Source organism: Thermobia domestica, chromosome 8 (assembly GCF_964235325.1).
Source record: "Thermobia domestica chromosome 8, izTheDome1.hap1.1, whole genome shotgun sequence".
Taxonomy (NCBI): domain Eukaryota; kingdom Metazoa; phylum Arthropoda; class Insecta; order Zygentoma; family Lepismatidae; genus Thermobia; species Thermobia domestica.
The window spans coordinates 1,530,047-1,550,597 of record NC_137461.1 but is presented as its reverse complement, the minus strand read 5'-3'; the positions used below and the strand labels follow the sequence as shown (position 1 = coordinate 1,550,597).

At 35.6% G+C, this 20,551-nt stretch overlaps 1 protein-coding gene across 1 annotated transcript; it reads left to right on the top strand.

Annotated features, from left to right (window-relative positions):
• Positions 1-15: 15 nt before the first annotated feature.
• Positions 16-19,857, top strand: LOC145692625 (required for meiotic nuclear division protein 1 homolog). The gene is made up of 6 exons (XM_081767958.1): positions 16-693; positions 3,114-3,243; positions 4,280-4,499; positions 8,047-8,209; positions 10,215-10,412; positions 14,993-19,857. Exons 1-6 carry the CDS (start codon positions 331-333, stop codon positions 15,149-15,151), a joined length of 1,233 nt encoding a protein of 410 aa, XP_081624084.1. The 5' UTR covers positions 16-330; the 3' UTR covers positions 15,152-19,857.
• The last annotated feature ends 694 nt before the right edge of the window (positions 19,858-20,551 follow it).

Sequence of the window (20,551 nt, the reverse complement as noted above, 5' to 3'; positions counted from 1 at the left end):
CTGGCTCCATTTAATAACAAATGTAGGCTGTAAATATGGCGCAGAGCGTAAAGCCGGTTATTTGCAACATTCAACAGATATGAAATAGGCAGTACGATTTTATGTACATTTATACATTGTGTACATTTTATGTTTATAATTTACACAACACACACATATATATTTACAGACATGTACGAACGATTTTTTTTGGACAAAACTTTTTTTTTCTTAGATGCTTTGTTAAATGAATATAATTCACAGTTCCTGATCAGAGGAGGCAACCAAATTTAACTGTGTTGCGGAAGATACCGAATCGTGAGGATTTGTGTTTTATTTTCTTCTTTCAAAATGATGTTTCAAATGTGCTATTCTTTCAATGTTTGTGTTAGAACGATATCTCGAAGAGTAGATATTCTGAAGTGCCAGATTCCCATGCAAGTGTCCAATCGTTATTTACATTCTAGTTTTAAAAAACAAATTCATAAACAATACTTTTCATCGCAGATAGGTTGGAAGCAAAACTGTCAGAAATTTAGTAAAGAAATAACATGTTGCCTTCCATTGGCTGCAAATGTGAGGTTGAAATCCGGTAATACTGCGAGTGAAGCAGTGCAAGGAATACATGAAAATGTTCCGGCGTTGCAAGCGAAGAAAAGGATACAACGCAAACGTCGTTTACTAGTTGAAGAAGAGGAAGTGTGTTTGCCAGGGGTACATATAAAATGCATCTGTCTATGTACATATAGATGGATTTTATATACGGAGGGAGTTTCAACAATATATAGTTTGGGGGTTATGTTGAGCAGAAGGGGTCACAAAATTTACAGGAGAAATAGATGATGCAAGTACTAGGATCTAACATAACGTAACCAAATCTAACCTAAGCTGACCTAAACTAACCTAATATTAGTAGAAATAAGCGAAATTCCTTAATTTTTTTGAAAATTTTTGCTGGACCCGTACACTAACATAATGTAACATAAACTAACCTACTGTGAACACAAATTACCGAAATTGTAATATTTTTTAAAACAGTTACTGGACCCCTTCTGCTAAACATTAGCCCAGTTTGGTTCTGCTTATAGATCTTAAGCTCATATCGTAACATAGGATAAATGCAGTTCATACTCTAAGGATTATTCTTTACTAGTCTTCACAAAGTTTTGCGTACAGCAACGTAACGCAAAACATTCATTAGGGCTAATCTTCCGCAGATGGCAGCCTCACATTAGACCGACATGATCCTGTTTTCAATGTTGTACCAATATTTATATGTTATTTGGATATTCTTATCTAGAATTATTCTATTTAGGCATATATTTGGATTTGGAGAGACAGAATTTTTTAAGTTAAAATTTCTTACTTTCTTGGTATATTTTCTATATTTTTTTGTTGCATCAGGTTATGTTAATTAAGTGTTAGTCACAGATATTCTTTGTTTTCATGTTTTGTTTGCTCTTCACTTGAAAAGTATAAGATTAATAATTAAGATACAATTTCTAAAAGACAGTAGAAGGAGATATTTGGCAGAATATCTATTGAAACACGCGACAAAAAAGACGTTCGCGAATTCTTGGTAGCGGTTTCGAAGTTATAACGTCCATCGGAGTGAAAAGGAGTTAGAGTATAATAGATAGATAGGGTCGCATTAACTTAGGGAAGTTTGGACTCATTTCGTTTAATTTAATTGATTGTAATTTCTCGTGACTTAGTAATAATAGTCAAACAGTTGGAGTGGGCATTGTAAAGTTCACCCAGTAAGGATTCATTATTTTCGTTATTTGTTGAGCGCGGTTCTACGGCTTTGCAGTCTATACAGGCCGAGATTTTTTTTTTTCACTTTTTTATGTCTTACTGTAACCTTTAATGTTTCCGAAGGTCAAACTTGGTGTCATTGGATGGAGCTTATTGAGACCTAGCCCCCCCCCCCCAAAAAAAAAAATAAATAAAAGAATAAATAAATAAAAATACGGGCAGAAGGTAACTCCTTTTAACCTCAGTTATACATATGGGAACAACGCGCGATGAAAGGCAGGCCTCTATATGTGTACTATGTAGATTTCTGCCCAAACAGTGACTACGAATAGCGCAGAATTCTTTGCGCTGCTCATCTACCTCCGACCCCCACTCTTCCCCTTGGATCACTTAACATATTCCATCTTTAAACATACGTAGTAAAAGTGAACAGTAGGCACAGGAGTAATCGTCGTTATGGCATATAGGTTTGCAGGCATAGTGTAAATCTGTCCGTAGTTGGTGGTTATGTGCTGAGAGATTAGAGTATAGAAAGAGTTAGGATACTATTTAGGGACCGTGGTAGCTCAGTAGTCGAGAGCAAATATAAGAAGAGAACGTAATGTGAACACTGTTGGGAGAGTCACGTTTGATCGTTTTGAGTATGTTTCTAAACACTGGCTGTCAGAAGAACGAACATCGTATTACTAGTGCTTCTGCTGCATTAATCTTGGTCTAGAGAATATATGGTATACATTCTTTCTATTAACATTGCATTTCGTTTCAACAGAAATTTGTCTCAGTGAATTTCTGCTTATATTTCAAATGTTCATCCTTTCGTCAGCAGGCTTGTGGCATAGGCAACCAGACGGGTGCGTCTTTTTTTTTTTTTTTTTTTTTTTTCCTCCAGAAAATCGGTCAAATTAGATTAGATTGTTAGTGTGTGTGTAATGTTACATTGTACGTCATTTCTCTGGAAAAGTCTAAAGGGGTTAATTTTATTTATTTATTTATTTATTTATTATTATTATTTTTACTATTTTTCTAATACTATTTCTCTAACTCTACTCTCTTTACTATTTCTCTAAATAGCTTGAGAAACAACTCAAGCTATTTTGTTCACTTTCATTGATAAACCTACAACACTTCATAAGTGATTGTCCTGAAAAATCCTCAAAATGTAGTTTACTTTTTGGCTTAGTGATTTTATTATCATAAGGGAAGTTGAACTAAAATCAACCAAATGTACATTCCAAAGTTTTATATATAAATATCTTCCCAGCTTGTTCTAGGCCTAAATAGATGCCTCTTACCTAAAACGTTCATATTAGGGAAATAATCTGAAAAGTGTTGTTTTTTCCACAATTGCAAACTTATTTACTGAAATGTTCTTTCAGTATTTTAGTGTTGTGGCTTTTGCCACTGCCGAAGAATATGATTTGGGAAGACTGCACGATGCTTTGCTAAAGCAGGACTTGTACCATCCATCGCCGATGTATGAGTGCATGAAATCATCTAATCAGACATGTAAGTACTCTTCACATATTTCGTATAGTGATTATATATTATTTATGTTTCTCTCAAAAGTGTAAATCAGTTTGCAACTAAATCGTATTACTGTATGAAAAGAATTTCTTACTTTGTGTCCACTTAAGACTTAATAGGATCACGCAAATGGGGCTTTGAGCACGGTGGCTCAGTGGTAGAGCGTTTACCTGGGGCGCGTGGTGTCCCTGGTTCAAACCCATGCTGATATTTTCAATTAAAATAATAAACACGGAGGCTCAAGGTAAACCACTTTTCTTATGAATATTTGCGCTGTAGATTCTGTAAGTATATATGCTAGTGTACTTGTATTACTTAAAACAAATGTGACAAGTTACCAAATAGTCGGTTATTATATTGTAAGATTCTAGCTTGATTGTATTGTCATTCGATTTTCACTTACTACTGAGTTCAATCCTTTTGGTTGCTTCTTTGTTTTCGAACTGGTCTGAGTCCTCTGTTATGAGATGGTGGGGATACTTATCCATGTTTTTATTAAAACTGTAATTCAACTATAAACGTTTCGGCAAAAACTTGTTGCCATCCTCAGAAGTGATCTTTTGGGAAACTAACGTTGCTCGTAGAACTGCAGCCCGTTGATTGGGTTCTTCAAGTCGCATCGGTATTTTACCTCACTCGAAGAAAATGACAAAATTTGAACTCTACTTAAATCTACAAATGTACTATATTCTGATCTACAAATTTGTGATCCGTGCTCTTACTTCATTGCTAGAAGTACACAACTTCGCCAAAAGTTTTCAACGTTCATGAGTGTTTTCTTCAGTTGTGTGTGAAGGTGAGGGGGAAAACTTATTTTCCAAATCGTTGCATTAAGCTTGTGTGTATTTCTGATTATAGTATTATGCCAGTTTTTAGGTCATCCTGGTCCAGATTTAGTGTATGCTCCTTTATGAGAATGTGGTATGCTTCGGAGACACAAATCAAAACATATTCTTCTCTATAATTACATTACAACGTACGTGCGTTCATATTTCAGTGTTTTCTTCTTTCGTTTCAGTTGCCCAGAACGTCCTGCACGTGTGTGCCAAGTACCCAGTTGGCCCAGAGCCTCGAGAGATTTATTTCTTTCGCGAAGGCTCTGTGGTGATGTGGAATGTGAATGAATTGGAAAGCATTAACGTCATAAACTTCATCAAAGCCTTCGAGGACAGCAGCTATGACGATAGACTGGTGATAGACGAGAGCGAGAGGATGTATTATACGTATTCGGGAATGAAGTAGGTACTTGAGTTTTTATTCTGTAGGAAACAAATAAACCATATTTGTTCAATACAGTAAAAAAATATAGGAAAAATGGATATAAAAAAACTTAAAAGTCTTCCTAAATGTTTGATCCACTTCAGGAATTTATAGTTTGCTGGATGATCTATGCTAATGTTATAAATGTGCCATTTAAGAGAGAGAGAGAGAGAGGGGGGGGGGGAGCGAGCGAGCGAGCGAGAGAGAGAGAGAGAGAGTGAGAGTGAGTATATATATATATATGCCATAAGTCCCTCCATTGTCCCTTCTGTGGGGGATTCCTACTTCAATAGTTCTATCTCAGCTCCCGCGAAGTGAGCTTTGTGGTGAATAAACACCGTGTGTATTGTTTTTGTAAGGGTTCTCCCGTTTCCTCCACTTCGTTCATTTCACGATTAAGGGGACCGCGGTGGCTCAGTGGTAGAGCGTTCACCTCTGGTGCTTGGGGTCCCGGGTTCGATCCCAGCCCCCGCCAAGTGAACTTTGTGGTGAACAAACACCGTGTGCGTGGGTTTTCTCGGGGTTCTCCCGTTTCCTCCCACTTTCTTCATTCCACCATTTCATTCATTTCTCATAATCACCGTCTCCTTTAGCCTAACCGGCATAACCGTGAGACGTAAAACTCACAGATTTCATTTCATTTCACGATTATTGAAAAAAAATGAAATTTTCAAGTTTTACGTCCCATGGCTGTGTCGGCTAGGTTAAAGGAGACGGTGATAATGAGAAATGAATGAAATGGGAAATGAAGATAGTGGGAGGAAACGGGAGAACCGCGAGAAACCCCCCCACACGGCATTTGTCCACACAAATCTCCCTTGGCGCGAGCTGGGATCGAACCGAGGACCCCATGCACAGAGATGAACGCTCTACCACTGAGCCTGTACGGCCCCTCCCCGACTATTATCGATGGCATCATCACCCTTTGCCTCGGAGCATAATGTGGGACTTCAAGCAAAAAATAAAATAAAAAATAAATAAATAAATAAATAAAGATAAAAAATAAAATAAATAAATAAGTAAATAAATAAAGTGAAAAGCCGGAAATAGTATTCCTACCTGTTTAGTGATGTGTGTGTCTCTCAACACTTTTCCTACTTTCATCCAAGCAGGTTTAAATTGGAATTTGTGGAAGTTAAATTCGTGAATAAATATGGATAAACTGGGATAGGTACTTACAGTTCCTTTGGCGGCACAATACACTGGTTGTAGTGGAAATCAGTATTGTCTTGCTTTCTAATTTTGAAGTTGTACTAAGTCGGAAACTATTGGATTTATATATATATATTGTAATACTCAACATTTAGACCTTCATCTTTTATTAAAAAGTCGTATATAGTTATTATACAAAGTCTCAATTAAAAATCTTCTTTAAGTTCTGTAATTACTTTAAAATAAGTGTTTTCAGTATAAATAAAGAGATCTCTTCGACATACTTTGTTGTCTCAGGTTGATAGGATGGTGTCCTAGCCCAAAGCAGCGTCTGGAGTAGGTATTGTAGGTTATGACTAATACAAGACACACATGACTTCTTGGTCTCGACTTCCTCTTTTATAGCCATCCTTTGGAGAGAGAATCTGTGTAGGAGGTTATTGGAGTCCTCCTCGTCTCTTCCAGCAGGTGTGGTTTACATCTGTCGTTTGCCATTATTTGTTTACAAATCATGAAAACACGTGTTCATAGTGTGTGTGAGCTTATATAATCTTGAAATAGACTTACGCTAATAGTCTTATATTAAACATTGATTAGAACAGACATATAAAACACTTCAGATGACAGGACACAACAATTTACTTCAGTTCTCCCCTGTTCTAGTGGCTAGAGCGCGCGCCTTTTATTCACGGGATCCCGGGTTCAATTTCCGGTGGGCAGGCATTGAAATTAGAACGCAATACTGTTGCATCCTAAACTGTAGTTTACGTCTCGGTGTTGAATGTGGTGTAAAATTCCAATCGGTTTTTGGACTTTTTCATAGGGAATTAAAGATAGGAAACATGTTTCCTTGCTTTAGAAAGATTATTCTATTTGTTCGTATTTTACCTTGTATATTACGTATATATTAATTCTTAGGATACACTTCAGCGAAATTAGATTGAGTAATTAATTTCAAGAGTGAATAATTTTAGAGAATATTAAAACAAGAATAGAACATGTATTTGCTCGTCCAATTATATTCTCGACATTTATTTAAAGTGTACTTACCCAAAAACACCCTAATTATAGTTCCGTTGCGAACGTTTCGGTAAAAAATTATTGCCATTCTCAGCACAGATTCTTCAGCAAACTGACGTTGCTTGTAAAACCACATTCCATTCATTGCTTTCTGTATATCACAACTCATTTAATTTCTGTAATCTTTTAACGAAGTTTCTCTTTTACCTATATAAACTTTTTTTTACGCACTTCTCGGTATCATATAAAACATGATTTATAATTAGTGAAATATTGTTTTGAAGTAAGTGGTTTTACCTGTTTCATGTCACTTTACTAGTAAATGTCATTGCCCGAAGAAAAATGATGAAACCCAAACTGTATCTGGAGAACCTTTTGACGTACAAATTTGAACTCTGTGCTCTTACACATACTTAGGCTCGCAATACTTGAAGATTGTAGAAAACAGTTGCCCAAGGTTTTTTTTTTTTTTTTTAGTAGTAGTAGTAGTAGTAGTAGTAGTAGTAGTAGTAGTAGTAGTAGTACATGGAACATGCACAAATTGGGTCCGGGAAATTTTTAATCTGCGCATTTAAAATCTTCGGTCTCAGTAAAATTTTTAAGTTCTTGGAGGCGATAGCTTGATTTATTCCTTAATCACAACAAAGAAAAAGCAGGTGCTTACTTACGTTCACATTAACACTACACTGTATTCTCAGCACTTACCTAACTAGAACGAATAACAATTTTGTTATATGATTGTCTTGATAAGTTACACATAAGTTTCAAACAAAGGATATGAGCTCTTGGTAGATGTGTTCGTTGTGACTAAAAAGGTTCTGGTGAATTCTTGTAAAGCTTTATCCGAAAATCTGAAGCTGTCTGAGTAAGAAAACCGATTGACTCTTCTTTATGTCTTATGCGATACAGGACCGACTGTTTTCGTAAGCGTCGTGCTACGCTGTAACTTGAATTCGGTGTAGTTAGTGACCGTGGAAAGACCATCTGCACAGAACAGGCCCTTCTTTACCACTTCCGCGGATTACAGGACCATGCTATAAGCCTCTATATACAGACGTTTAAGTATTATCTATATCAGAAGTGTCCAATGTATCGACCAGCGCGTTGTGAGAAATAATCCTTGGTGGTGTGTGTGATGCTGCCTGCATTGATCATTGTTATTGTTTAATGAATACATAAGTAGACTTCTTGTCATTTCTTAATTGAAAAGTAGCCCTCGAACATAAAAAGGTTGGCTGACCCTGATGCATATATTTAATGTGGTGAAAGATTTCGACAGTAATTGTACTTTACATTTAAAATTTTTACGAACTTGTTTGATCCAAGTAACGAGTATAATTATTGGTTTTGCAGTGCTAAGACGAGGCTGGTCAATGGAAACGTCGTCTTGAGTAGCGATGGACCTACCGACCTCGAAAAGTACACCGTTTCCAATGCCATGTCGCTGTCTGTGAAACTGGGAATATGGGAAGCGTCACTCGACCGCTACGCAGATAGTATAGAATTCGTCACAGAAGTAAGTATGCATCACAAGATGTACTAATGCATTGATATTAGGTTGGTTAACCATACTACACGAGGGATTGAAATATAGCAAAGTATGGAGTGGTGTGTAGTGTCAGTGGGTCCAAAAATAAATATATGGAAAATCACTCACCTCCACGTTCCTTGAAGGTGGATATAATTGATAAACATATGCAATATTTCAAAATCTACTCGGTTTTCCTTCCATCCGCAGTAAACATGGGTTAATTTTGTTGAAATGAGTCTGGTTTACGAAAACCTTTTTATAGTCTATACGTGTGTCTCTTCGTCCGAACAGGGGGGCGCGGTGGCTCAGTGGTAGAGCGTTCATACTGCTTTTGAAAATATGCAAACAGATAACATAATTCCAAAATTACTTACCTGTAAAATTCCTCCCTACAGTGTGTCCCAGAAGTAGTGATTCACTTGCTGTATCCTTGATGATTCAGTGATTGAGGAGATGAACTTCTGGAGGAATCTGTGATACCTGGCAGCAAGACGGTCGCCCGGATTGTCCGTGACGTTTTGAACAACACCTTCCCCGGGCATTGGATTGGGTGCCACGGTCACCAGACCTCACCTCGTCCGACTTCTTTCTATGCAGACTTTTCAAGGACAAGGTATATACAAGACACATAAACAGTGTTGCGGAATTGACGGCTCGAATCACATAGGAATTCCACAACATTTCCGTTCAGATGTGTCGAGATGCGTCCAGAAATGTGCGACTCCGTTAATGGCTGCTAGGTAGACCTCTAAATGGAGAATAGGGATTAGATACTGTAAAGCACTTGATTTTTACACCATTCCTCTGTATCTGCAATTTTGTTTTGTTTCATTCTTGTTTATAATAAAAATCTGATGATCACTCAAAAGGCGAGTCACTACTTCTGGTACACCCTGTACACTATTAAGTCAAAAATATTATCAGTCTGTTTCAAATGAGGAACCTGATTGCTGAAAAAGGTAATCATTTGAGCTTTCTGCAAAAAGCAGTACTTAACTCATGGTCGCTTCTTTCCACTGAAATGTTGTTATTGTTAGTATATACTAACTAAATAGCGTTTTCCAAGCGATTATTTCCTAATAACTTAAGATTTTGGGATAATAAAACGTTCTTTGTAAATAACAATAATAATAATTAACACGTTGACTTACGAGTAAGTAGCAACCGTGTTTACTTGCAAAATAGAAACAGATTTGTTTTCTAAAAATCCAGAAACTGCAATTCATAAACATGAGCTCAAGGAACATAGAGATAAGTTCAATCTTATGTCAATAAGAAGTTTCAATTCATTGTGGTTGGTTCTTGTTTGATCTTAGAACCTAAGTTAATATTCTGCGTAGGACTGTTCCTTGTTTATTTATTTTAATAACCATATTATTGCACATTCATCCTTTCAAACAAAGCAGTCACTCTGTTGTAGGAATTAGTGAAGCCTCCGTAATGTAGGTTGTTGTAAATATATGTAGTATGCAAATATACTTATCGGATCTTACATAAGAAGGTAAATAACAGGGTTCCTGTTGGTCAGGGAAGTCAGGGAAAACTCAGGAAAAAAGACTGGAAATCAGGGAAATTTTCTAAAGGAATGTTTAAGAAGTATCATATCTTCAGAGTAATTAATTGTCAGACGTTTGTGGGTAGATATTAATGATCACAGTTTGGAACGTTGCTCATATTTTTATGGAAGGTAAGTGGAATGTACGTATGAGCAATTGATTATTATTTGTCTCTATATAATAAATGTTCTCATATATAAATATTTACCGTTATTTATTCATTATTTATATGTCAACGTCATCCGACACCTGTCATAAAAGTAAGGAAATTTCCTGCTAAAGGTCAGCGAAATAGATTTTTCCTCATCAATAGGAACCCTGAATAAATATCATAGCAATCCTACTTTCTCTCCAAATAATAAAAAATTAATGTAATTAGTTTTTTGCTTAATATTGACATGAATACCAATCCGCTGCTCGTTTCTTTAACTTAGGACATGAAACGTGGAGCGAAAATCCGAATAACGAAGGAAGAAGTGCTAAGAAAGACAGGAGAATTATTTGCCCTCCGTCATTTGATTAATTTAGGCTCTGATCTCCTGGACACTCCAGATTTCTACTGGGAACGGGAGGAGCTGGAGGACTTGTATCACAAAACCTGCAGTCATTTAAGTATCTCGAAGCGTACAAAGGTAAGAAGTAGGATAGTGAATATTGTATCTGTGAATTGGCTGCCAAAGGAAAGTTTTCTTCCATTTTCCAATAGAAATAGGCCGTGAGTTACGAGACTTGTAGAGCAGAAGCACGAGGCTAGTTTTTCTTCCTGTGGTTTAAGGGAATAACAGAGTAGTTTGAAATCATGCGAAGCCTCATCTTTTAATTCTACAATATTTGAATGAAGTTCCAGGATTTATATTGGTATTCTTTAACTGCTAATGATAGAAAATACTTTATCATGTGAGATGAATGGTATTATATTGTTCTGTTGCAGGGCATGTGAAGATTGGTGAAGAGAACGTCTATTTTCTTTTAAACCTCGAAGACAGCCTGGTTCCCATTGCCATAGAGTTTTACGTAGAACAAACGGTGAACATTAAGTTTTGTTCTAAGAAAATCAGCAACAGAGACCTACGAGGTGATCAGCGCGAGATGGACGCATCTCGTGGCATTTTGTTTTTCTTTTCATTCTTTTGGTTTTAATATGCCACAATCATGCACCGAGGCTAGGAGAGACGGTAATGATAAGATAGGTGATAATGGATGAATAAGGAAAGTATGAGAAAACAAGAGAACCCCAAGAAAATATACGTATACGGTAGTAAGACTATTCATGGCTTTGGATTAATTGTTCTGTATTTTCATTAATTTCGATCGTGTCTGAAGAAGGATATGCTAGATATCCGAAACAGTTACAAATTATAATTTAAAATAAAGTAAAGTTTTAAGCTTTGGTCAGTGTCTCTTTTGTTAAAACGTATACGGTGTTTGTCCATCAACTCATTGGCGAGACATTGGATCGAACTAGGAACTACGTGCGCGAGAGATGAGCACTTTGACCCAATCTTGTGGCGATAAATGTACATTACATTCACCATCATGCGGACGGCTTGACTACAGCTGGTCGCGAACACGCTTCACATCATCGTCTGAACGACTGGTTGACAGAAGTCCATTTCTGGGATCATCAGAAATGTCTTTACGTCCATCACGAAATCGGGAGTACACTCAAACACAAACCACGAGAAACAGCATTTTCGCGGTAAACAGTTCTGATCATCTCGGAAATCTGTATTGATGATTTCCCTAACTTACGCAAAATTTAATGTTCACTTTTTGTTCCATGTAAGGACCCATGCCAATAGGATGTAAGGTGTTTTCGTTGACCGATGTTTAGAAGGGTACTGATGCCCGTTTTACCAAATCGTCACGTGACCTACGAAAGAATATCATGGCATTAATCTCACTATTTTCTATCTTGCAGCTTTATTCTCAAACCTTGTATATTTGATATAACGTTCTTTTCCGTGTTCCTAGTTTCCAAGTTTATTCACTCAGTAATTTCAGCTGCTTTGTCTGCGATCTACTTCCGCAGTTGACTCTTTACTTACCCAAACTCGTGAAGAAGCTGGAGAAGAAGTAGTTGAAATTATTGAGTGAGTAAACTTCAAAATCAGGTACACGAAATGGCGTTGCTAGTTTTAAGATCCACGGTTATGTCGTTTAGACTGAAAGTGGCTGATCATCAATGAAGGTAATGATTACGAAAGAATTTGTGGGATTAGAATGTGGGGGGAAAGAGAGAAACTCGAAAAAACTCACGGACGTCATGATGTGCACTACAAGTTCACGTGACAGGGATCGAACCAGGGATCCTTACACCGGAAGTGATTGCTCCAGCACTTGAGTTACTGTTCTTCCGCTCTCCCATCGAGTACACGAAAGACGATTAGTGCCAAAATTATACATACAGTGAAACATCGAATACCGGTGCAACGTGGTTATTTGCCTGTAAATGAGAGAGGTCCGTTATGTACAGCCACGGACATAAATAAGTGGAGGTTGCAGCCATAAGAAATAAAGACTCTTACCTCTCCTTATTTATGTTTGTGACTGTACATTAGTAATAAATGTGTACATGTAAGCTGCTATCGAAATAGTACCCAGTGTTCGGATTCCTGGGGAAATGAGAAGAAAATCCCAGTGAGTAAAATAAAAAAGAAACAATTGCTTCATAAGGGATGTGTTTGTATGAGGGTGAACTAGAAAATATAATTCTTATATGGTTTTCTTTTCAATAAAAGCTCCTTAATTCACTTACTAACCATATTAAATGTAGATAGATAATTCAGTAAGAACATTCAGCATTATTATGAAATGTTACACATAAAATGTACAGAGAATGAATCGATCATAATGATTTCTGATTTTTGCAAAAAGTCTGCAGTAGCTGTCTACCGTGTAAGCCTGTGGACACTAGTTTTTGATCAAAGTTTGCTTGTACTCCTGGATCAGTTGAAAGGATAAATTGAAGATTAATTTTCAAAACGCAAAAAGTTGTTTTCTCTACTAAATACATACGAGCTGAGAAGATTCCTTTTCATTATGAAGAGGTTACTAAAATGTTGGAGACAAAAGAAGTCTGTATCTGAGAGTGTTAGTTATTTCACTGTATTAGGAAACAGGAATGAAAAGATGAGTTATGCAGCGTTTTTGAATTTCACATCTCGTGACTTTATCCCTTTAGGCTGAAGGAGACACTGCGGAATGATATAACATGCATGCCTTAAGCAGAATTCGAACCCGCGACAGGCATGCGTTGTGATCGCCAACCTAATACTTTAGACCGCTCGACTATGACAGCCGACTGAGGAATAATGTGATAGTTAAGATTAGTAATACCACGTGTACAAGAACGGAATAATAATGACTGCATTCCCTTGTATTGAGTTCAGTTGAATTCTTACTTGACTCAAAGGTTTTGTGCTCATAAAATTTGAATGGTGATCTATTGCGCTATTTGAACATTACATTCTTGAAATATTTTCGGATCAATGGATCAGTATTCCCAGTTGCCTCCTCAGTGCTTCTGACTGGATGGTGGTATTGGAGAGGCTGGAACAAGGCAAATTCTAAGCTTTATCCGGTCCTTTTCAAAGCAGTTGCATTATCTGGTAGAGCATTCAGCGCCACTTCAGTCATTACTTTGTGATGTTCAGTCGTGCTCCTCGTTCGTTGAGGACACGCCCCAATTTTGAGATTTGTCACACTTTTAACATTAAGGTAAGTGTAAAGGCTCGAATATCACCAACAGATGGTAGCACGTACTTGTTTTTCCAATATATTTTGTATGAATAACAGTGTTCAGGGTTGGCAAAAATCATGGTTTTTATTGAAAAACAAAAAAAAAAGTTTTTTTTTGTTTAAACCAGTTTTTTTTTTTTTTTTTTTTTTTTGTTTGTTTGTTTAAATAATTTGCTCCATGTATTTATACCACATATGGACAGAAATAAGTTTGTTTCGCTTTGGTGTTATTATGCAATAACCGGGTTATGCTGGAAGGGGTCCCGTAAGCATAAAGCGGAATTCAAACCGTTTCTCAGCTTACATTCGAGAGAAATTGTCCTCCATTTGAACTCGAAACCGGGACTAATTGGCCACAAATGCGATACGTCTGCCAACTCACTCACGAAGGACTCCTGATAAAAATGCGTTGTACTGATCTTTACATACTTGTTAATATAATTGTCAAGAGCCATTTCAGAAGGAGAAAAAGATAAACAATTGCACAAGTGAAACCAAGTGTACAGAATTACATATGTATAATTTCAAAGTACTGCAGAGTACAGAAGAACTAATTAGCTTCAAGTTAGTTCTCTACGACTTTTATTAGTCCAAGTTAAAGAAGTACGACTTAATTTGCATATCAGTAAGAAAAGTGAATAAAGATACGAATTATTTGAGTCCACTGTGGCTGTGACTCATTTATACATACATAGATACCAAAGATACTTCTGATTTCAATAAATACCTCTCATGGGGTTTGTATGCCCCCCCCCCCTTCCCAAAAAAAGCACTTCGATGTATTTTATCAATAGTAAACATTTATTAAAACGAAACAATATTTACAATTTTCTTCGATTGCAATTGCACAACAATAATAACAAACTATAAAAAAAAATCACAAATGAAACATTCATAAACTTATAAAAAAGAAAAACAAAAGTTGCTTTTGTAGTATAATCTCTTTGAGTAATGAAAGGAGAATTTAGGTCTGAATGTAATACGAATAATATACGGGAGTGAAACGTGATAACCCACAAATGTGTGTTCTGCAAGATTTTACGAACAGTTATACTTTTACGAACAGTTTTCGTTTTTTGATTTAAACCAGCCAACCTTGACAAAGTTCAAAAGTAATTTAATCAAAAATTCAAGTGGTAAATATTCCAACTTTGTACAGAGACAAGTTGTTATTCTCTAGAAAACACATAGGGAAGATAGGAGTCATGTGCCATCATCTACTTAGCGTTAATTTAAAGCTATCTTAAGGTGGCAGATGATCCAACTGTTTCAGTGTCTAGTGTGGACTTTAAATTAGTTGCCTGGTAACTTATAACCTGCCACTTAAATCCTACAAAGAAAGAGAGAGATATTTTTCAGTCTTCCGCTGCCTTTGTGTGTTGATAGCGTGAGATGGTTACACTGTAGATAATTTGAAATAATCATATACACAAAGATGTATTATAGTTATTTATTTATTTTTTTATTTCAGGTAATGAATGAGAAACTAAGTCACTGTTGCGAACTGATTGAATTGTTGTCGATGCATTTAAATGATCGACATCACGTTCGTTTAGAATGGATGATCATTATTCTCATCATGGTCGAAGTAGGTTTTGAAGTGATACATTATTTGCAGCGTTATTTGTAGTTAAAGTAGGATGCTAGAGGTTGAATGCAAGCCATGTACAGCCTTAGTTTTTGTAACTTTTGTATTTTGAAGTAGTTAACATTACGATTCAAGCAGTATACTTTTTGTCTTTCATTTTTCGTTCTGTTGTAGAAATAAAATATATATAAACAGCTCCAACAATACAACTATGTTTAAGCTATGAACGAGGCACGGAAATAAAACTCCGTGTATATCCGTAGACAGGCTGTTTTCAGTTTGCAATAAAGAATTAAAGGTGTCTTTTGAATTAAAATCGTACTAGTACTCAACCCCAAGAAAATATCACAATATACCTTGTATGCCATCTCGTTCTCATCAGGTTCACACACTCAGAATTTTCCAAATTTAAGCCATTTCAAAGGATATGCTGAAACACTCGGAAATATTACGAAAGACTTTACTTTCTTCAAACTCTGATTCCTGATGAATTCTTTCATTTTGAAGCTTTCGTGTCTACTCTGAAGCCTTATTCACGAAAGATAAAAATAGAAATAGGTAACATAGCAACATCACTAAAATAAAAAGAAAGGGACACGCTGGGAAGCGTAGTCTCAAAACACCTTGTCCAATATATTACTGTGATTCCGTCGTCAAATGAAGGTGCAAATTGCAGCAATACATTGGACAAGGTGTATCATTCATTATACGTTGAACAAGTCAAAGAATCGTTCAATAGAAATAAGGATTCAAAGCGCTAGAATGAAAAGGAAGATCGAAATGGCATTCCATTATATCGTCTAGTAATGAAGAGATTGAGGAGTTTCAGGAATGATTCAAGTTGCCATCATTTCGTCAAGAATCTAACAGAGCTGAAGGTTACTTTCACGGAATGATAGAATCTATTGCGGTGAATAATCGAATATTAGCGAACCAACATTGTTTATTCGTTTGATTAAAAAAAAAAAAAAAAAATATTTGCGAAAGAATTAAAAAAGAACGCTATTTTATATTTAATGGCAATGTAGTATTTTAGGTGTATCTTAAACATTTAGAGAATTTTAAACTAAAACGATATAAAAGGTTATTGAAAAGTTGTATTCAGAATTGTTAAGCATAAGAATACAAAGTTAAATTTAGATCTGGCGGCTTGGACGAAATATGGCTGCCAAAGTATGGAAGCAGAAGTTTGGATTCGAGTTCTCTTGTGGCTAAGCGGTTAACATACGCGCCTTTGACGTGGGAAATCTAAGTTCGGATCCCACGTGAAGATGTATGTCCACGTCTCATATACTCTCGCTGCTAAAAGGGACGCTAAACTCAAACTAAATTAAAATGAGTTTCGATTCACAGTTGTGAAACTACCGTAAACTTCCAGACTATGTGAATTCAGTATTGAAACAGATGTATCTCTTCCGGCAGTAACAGAAGAATAAAGAAGGATAAAACCTGTTCTATTACTTCTGGTATTTGTAGAGAGATGTAAGAGAGGATGGAATCTTTTGTTAAAATGCTGGATCGATTGCAAAAATGGTTTGTTGCTGACATACCCTTTCTATTGTATGACCATAAACATTAAAACCGGAAATTCATTATTTCTGTCACTTCCGGTTTGAATAGAGAGTTAATGTTGGAGATGAAATCAGTTCTTGAGACGCTGAATCCATTCCAAGAAGTTGCTTCTCAATATCTCTTACCGGTTTACTGTCTGTGAATCAATACTCAAATGCAAGTACTATTCGATTTCAACCAGTTGTGGATTTGGTGTCATTTGGTACGGTTTCTTGAGACGCGGAATCAATTTCAGAATCGTTTGTTGCTATTTATTAGCATTTTTGTCTACGGCGATGAACGTTAAAACTGGAAACGGTTGATTTCTACTACTTTTGGTGTGAATAGATGCTTAACGGAGGAAATAGAAACTATTCTTTGGATGCTCAGTCGATTGTGAAAATCCTCTTTTCGATAACTCTACCGTTTCCACTCGTGATGATCTGTCGACAGACAGAGGGCTGATGGACATAGCCGTTCTATAAGATTTCCGACACTTACATATTGCATGATTTGATTTTTTTTTTCTTTTTTAACGAAGAAACTAGAAACTAATTAGATGCACAAAGTCGTGTTTCTTGAGTTTCAGCTCAGTTATTTTCTGGACAACAGATTCGGTCTTAAGGAGGCGTTTAACTTTTTTATTTCAGTGTTATTCATAGGCCTGTTGTTCCTCCTATTGTTTTCTATTTTTTTTTTCAACTATTTTCTCTTAGAGAACGTGGTGAGTTCCATTTGGAAAATTCTGAATATGTGAGCGTATTGAATAGAGAACATGTGGAAGAAGATATTTTGTTTGTTACCGAAATTTGTTGTCTTAAAATCTTAAGATTGAGTGGAGCGATATTCACGAATATCTACTTAATTAAAGTGTACTTTATTTCATAAGTGTATAATTCTCTCCATAAATGAGTTTTTATTTTAACGCACTGTACACCAAAAATACTGTTCTATCCTTTGAAATACATTGGAGAGAATTATCAAGTCGAAATCTTATTTTGTTTTGTTTATTATTATGTAATTTATCAGGGACTCAAGAAACGTTATTTTAAATGTTGCTATTTGAGCGACTTTAGTTGTTCTTGAAATGGTTGAAGTAAGTGATTGTAGGGGAATGCTGTCGTTAGAGCTTCTAGCTGTCGTAGCTTTTTCTGTTTTTCTATTTCAAAAATGAGAGAACAAGTACAATTTTGTAATAAGTAAAAGAACCGCGAAATTTTCTTTTCTAAAATGTATCCCTTTCGTCCTTTGTGTCACAGAAAGAAAGCGCTAAATTAGTTGCACAATTTAGTTTCAAAATACAGAAGAAAAAAAATTGATAATAAGCGCGAATAGAAAGCCATGATCTACTAGAGATAATGTCAAAAAGCCTAGAATGATAACGTAACTGCAGCTGAGAAGTAACACTGTTTCTAATGTAGGAAAATAGGACCCATTTTATTTTGAGTGCTGTTTATGAGAGCTATGTTTATAATTTAGCTTGCAGAGTATTAGTATTTTTTTTTTTATTTTGGGTTTTTAATTATGCAACTAGTCTCGAAGTCAACTTGTTGTATTATAACACAGTTTAATTTTCAATATGTTGTGTATATATAGTATTTGAAGCTTATTGTGTGTATGTATATATATAGAGAGAGAAATATGATTGAATTAGTGAACAAAGTGAAAGTTTAAAATATGTTTATAGAAGCTGTTTACATATTTTTGTAATGTTTTTATCAGGATTTAAAAGAAAGATGATAAAATATCGTAATTTCTGTTCAATAATAAATGTTGATAAGTACCAGTGAATTAATTTATGATTGTTCTGTATATGGTACAGTCCTTATGGAAATAAGTGTGTATAGAAATAAGTATGTATATATTTCCAATGTAGAAAAAGAAAGAAAAAAATTACAGAACGAGAGACGCGAGAGGTGAGGTTCAGAGCTTTTTTTTCTAAGCGAAAGAATTCTTACTTTACTTTTCTAGTGTCGTAACTATGTTTTTGCTATTTTCTGGCTAAGCAATTCTCAGTGTCTTGAACTTTCGGCTATCGGACATAGTTTCGGATCTACAAGGTGCCGAAAGCGTGAGAAAATTACTTTCGGATGCCAATAGTTCGGAAACTATCCAACGTAAAGAGGGCGGGTAAAAAATTTACTGAAGAAGTCATACCTGCTGTATTGAATTTTGCATGTTTCACAATCCTACCATGCACGCGTAAGAGATTCCCCAAAGGAACGTAGGGAGTCACGGATAATCTGCCAAATGAAAATTGGTCTAAATAGATATGAATTGATAGGGTTTCTACCAGGTAACAATAATTCGTTTGTATTAAGCCGATATCTGGAACAAATACAAAGCTCATGTGGGCCCTCCTATTGTATTTATGAATATACAATATTTGACATAATTTGAATGCAATTTGTCTTAAAATCCTCATATATATATACCTTCTGCACCTGAATGCCTCCCTCCCATTTACAGAAAAAACGGCGCCCTTGTTCAAAGGATTAGGAAATATTTTTCGGGCAAAATCTGTAAGCATTCCTTTTCATGTACATTGTTCCATGCTTCGTTAAACCGTCGAATTCATCTCCGTACCATTAACATTGAGGTATTCGTGACCTGTTCACTGTACACTTCACCAATTGGATGGTGAATTTCAGCTGCTGACAAATTAATTGCAATGAAAAATCGCGTGACTGTAAGCACTCCGCACGCGGCGGATGTTCCGATTTTCTTGGAACATTATTGCAACTCTGTACGAAGCGTCTGCATTTCCGTCTACTCTTAATAGAACATAAATTGCAAACGAAACTTACTTTCTGAACGTGTTTTGTATTTGAAACAAACTAATGCCGAAGCGGGAACTGAAAATGAATTACGGAACTAGAAAACAGTAAGAACATAATCACCAATTAGAAAAGTGAACTATGACCTCTTTCGCTAAATACTTCATCATGTGGGAAATGAAAAAGGGGGAGAGAAAAATCTAACAACAACAGAAAAAAAAATGTATGAATTAATAGTAGAGTGTTCAATCTTGTTAATGCGAAATCAATACTGTCATAGTTATAATATTGGAAAATATCTTAAGAGGGTGATAATGTAATCTGTTTTTAAGGTTACAGGTTAAAGTTACCAGAAGCTTTTTAAAATACATAATTTATTGTACATTTACAAGACAATAAAATTTGGTAATACAGTTACAATTATTTTGTCATTCTTAACAACTAATCCAAATATTAACTTGCCTTCAAAATGAAAAAACAAATCCATGTGAACGTTTTATTGGACTCTGTACAACAGTACAACAGACATGAGCCGCAAGAAGAGGAAAAAGAAAGCCAGTTTCATGCTTAATAATGTATTAAACAGTGATTAAGTACATAAAATCTTAGCTAATACTGCATTTCTTTTTAAAAAGAAAAAAAAAATCCGAGTAGTAGATAGATAGCTATTCTTTGTTTCCGGACACCTGGCAACTTTTTTCTTGCAACCGATTTTCGAGTGTCTAGACAAAATACTCGCTCAAGCACATTCTCAGAACAGAGGTCAAATGAGTATCTTATTAACTCTCGGAATCCCAAGCTCCTTTTGTTTCGAGAAAGCTCAGTGGGGTACATTTTGTAGTCCAACTTATTTTTTTACCTTAATAGTGGGGAAAAGCGTTCAGATTATTATTTTGTTTGCATGAACAGCTTTTATATATAATATTGATAAATTCAAACAATATGATACAATATTTTGAAAAGCAAAAAGAGAATTAAGATTATGATAACAACAAAAGATTTTGTTAAATAAATAAATGTATGCACCTAGAAAAGCAAACTCCAAGAAACAAAAATGGAAAAGATTAAAAGAAATATCCATTCACATTAAATTTTGTAAAGTTCTCAAATGTTT

Bases quoted from the DNA above. Each gene is read 5' to 3' on its own strand.
- LOC145692625 (XM_081767958.1), top strand. From the start codon at position 331: ATGATGTTTCAAATGTGCTATTCTTTCAATGTTTGTGTTAGAACGATA. The intron at 8,210-10,214 runs GTAAGTATGCAT...TCTTTAACTTAG, and splicing joins GTATAGAATTCGTCACAGAA to GACATGAAACGTGGAGCGAA. The intron at 10,413-14,992 runs GTAAGAAGTAGG...TTTTTATTTCAG, and splicing joins GTATCTCGAAGCGTACAAAG to GTAATGAATGAGAAACTAAG.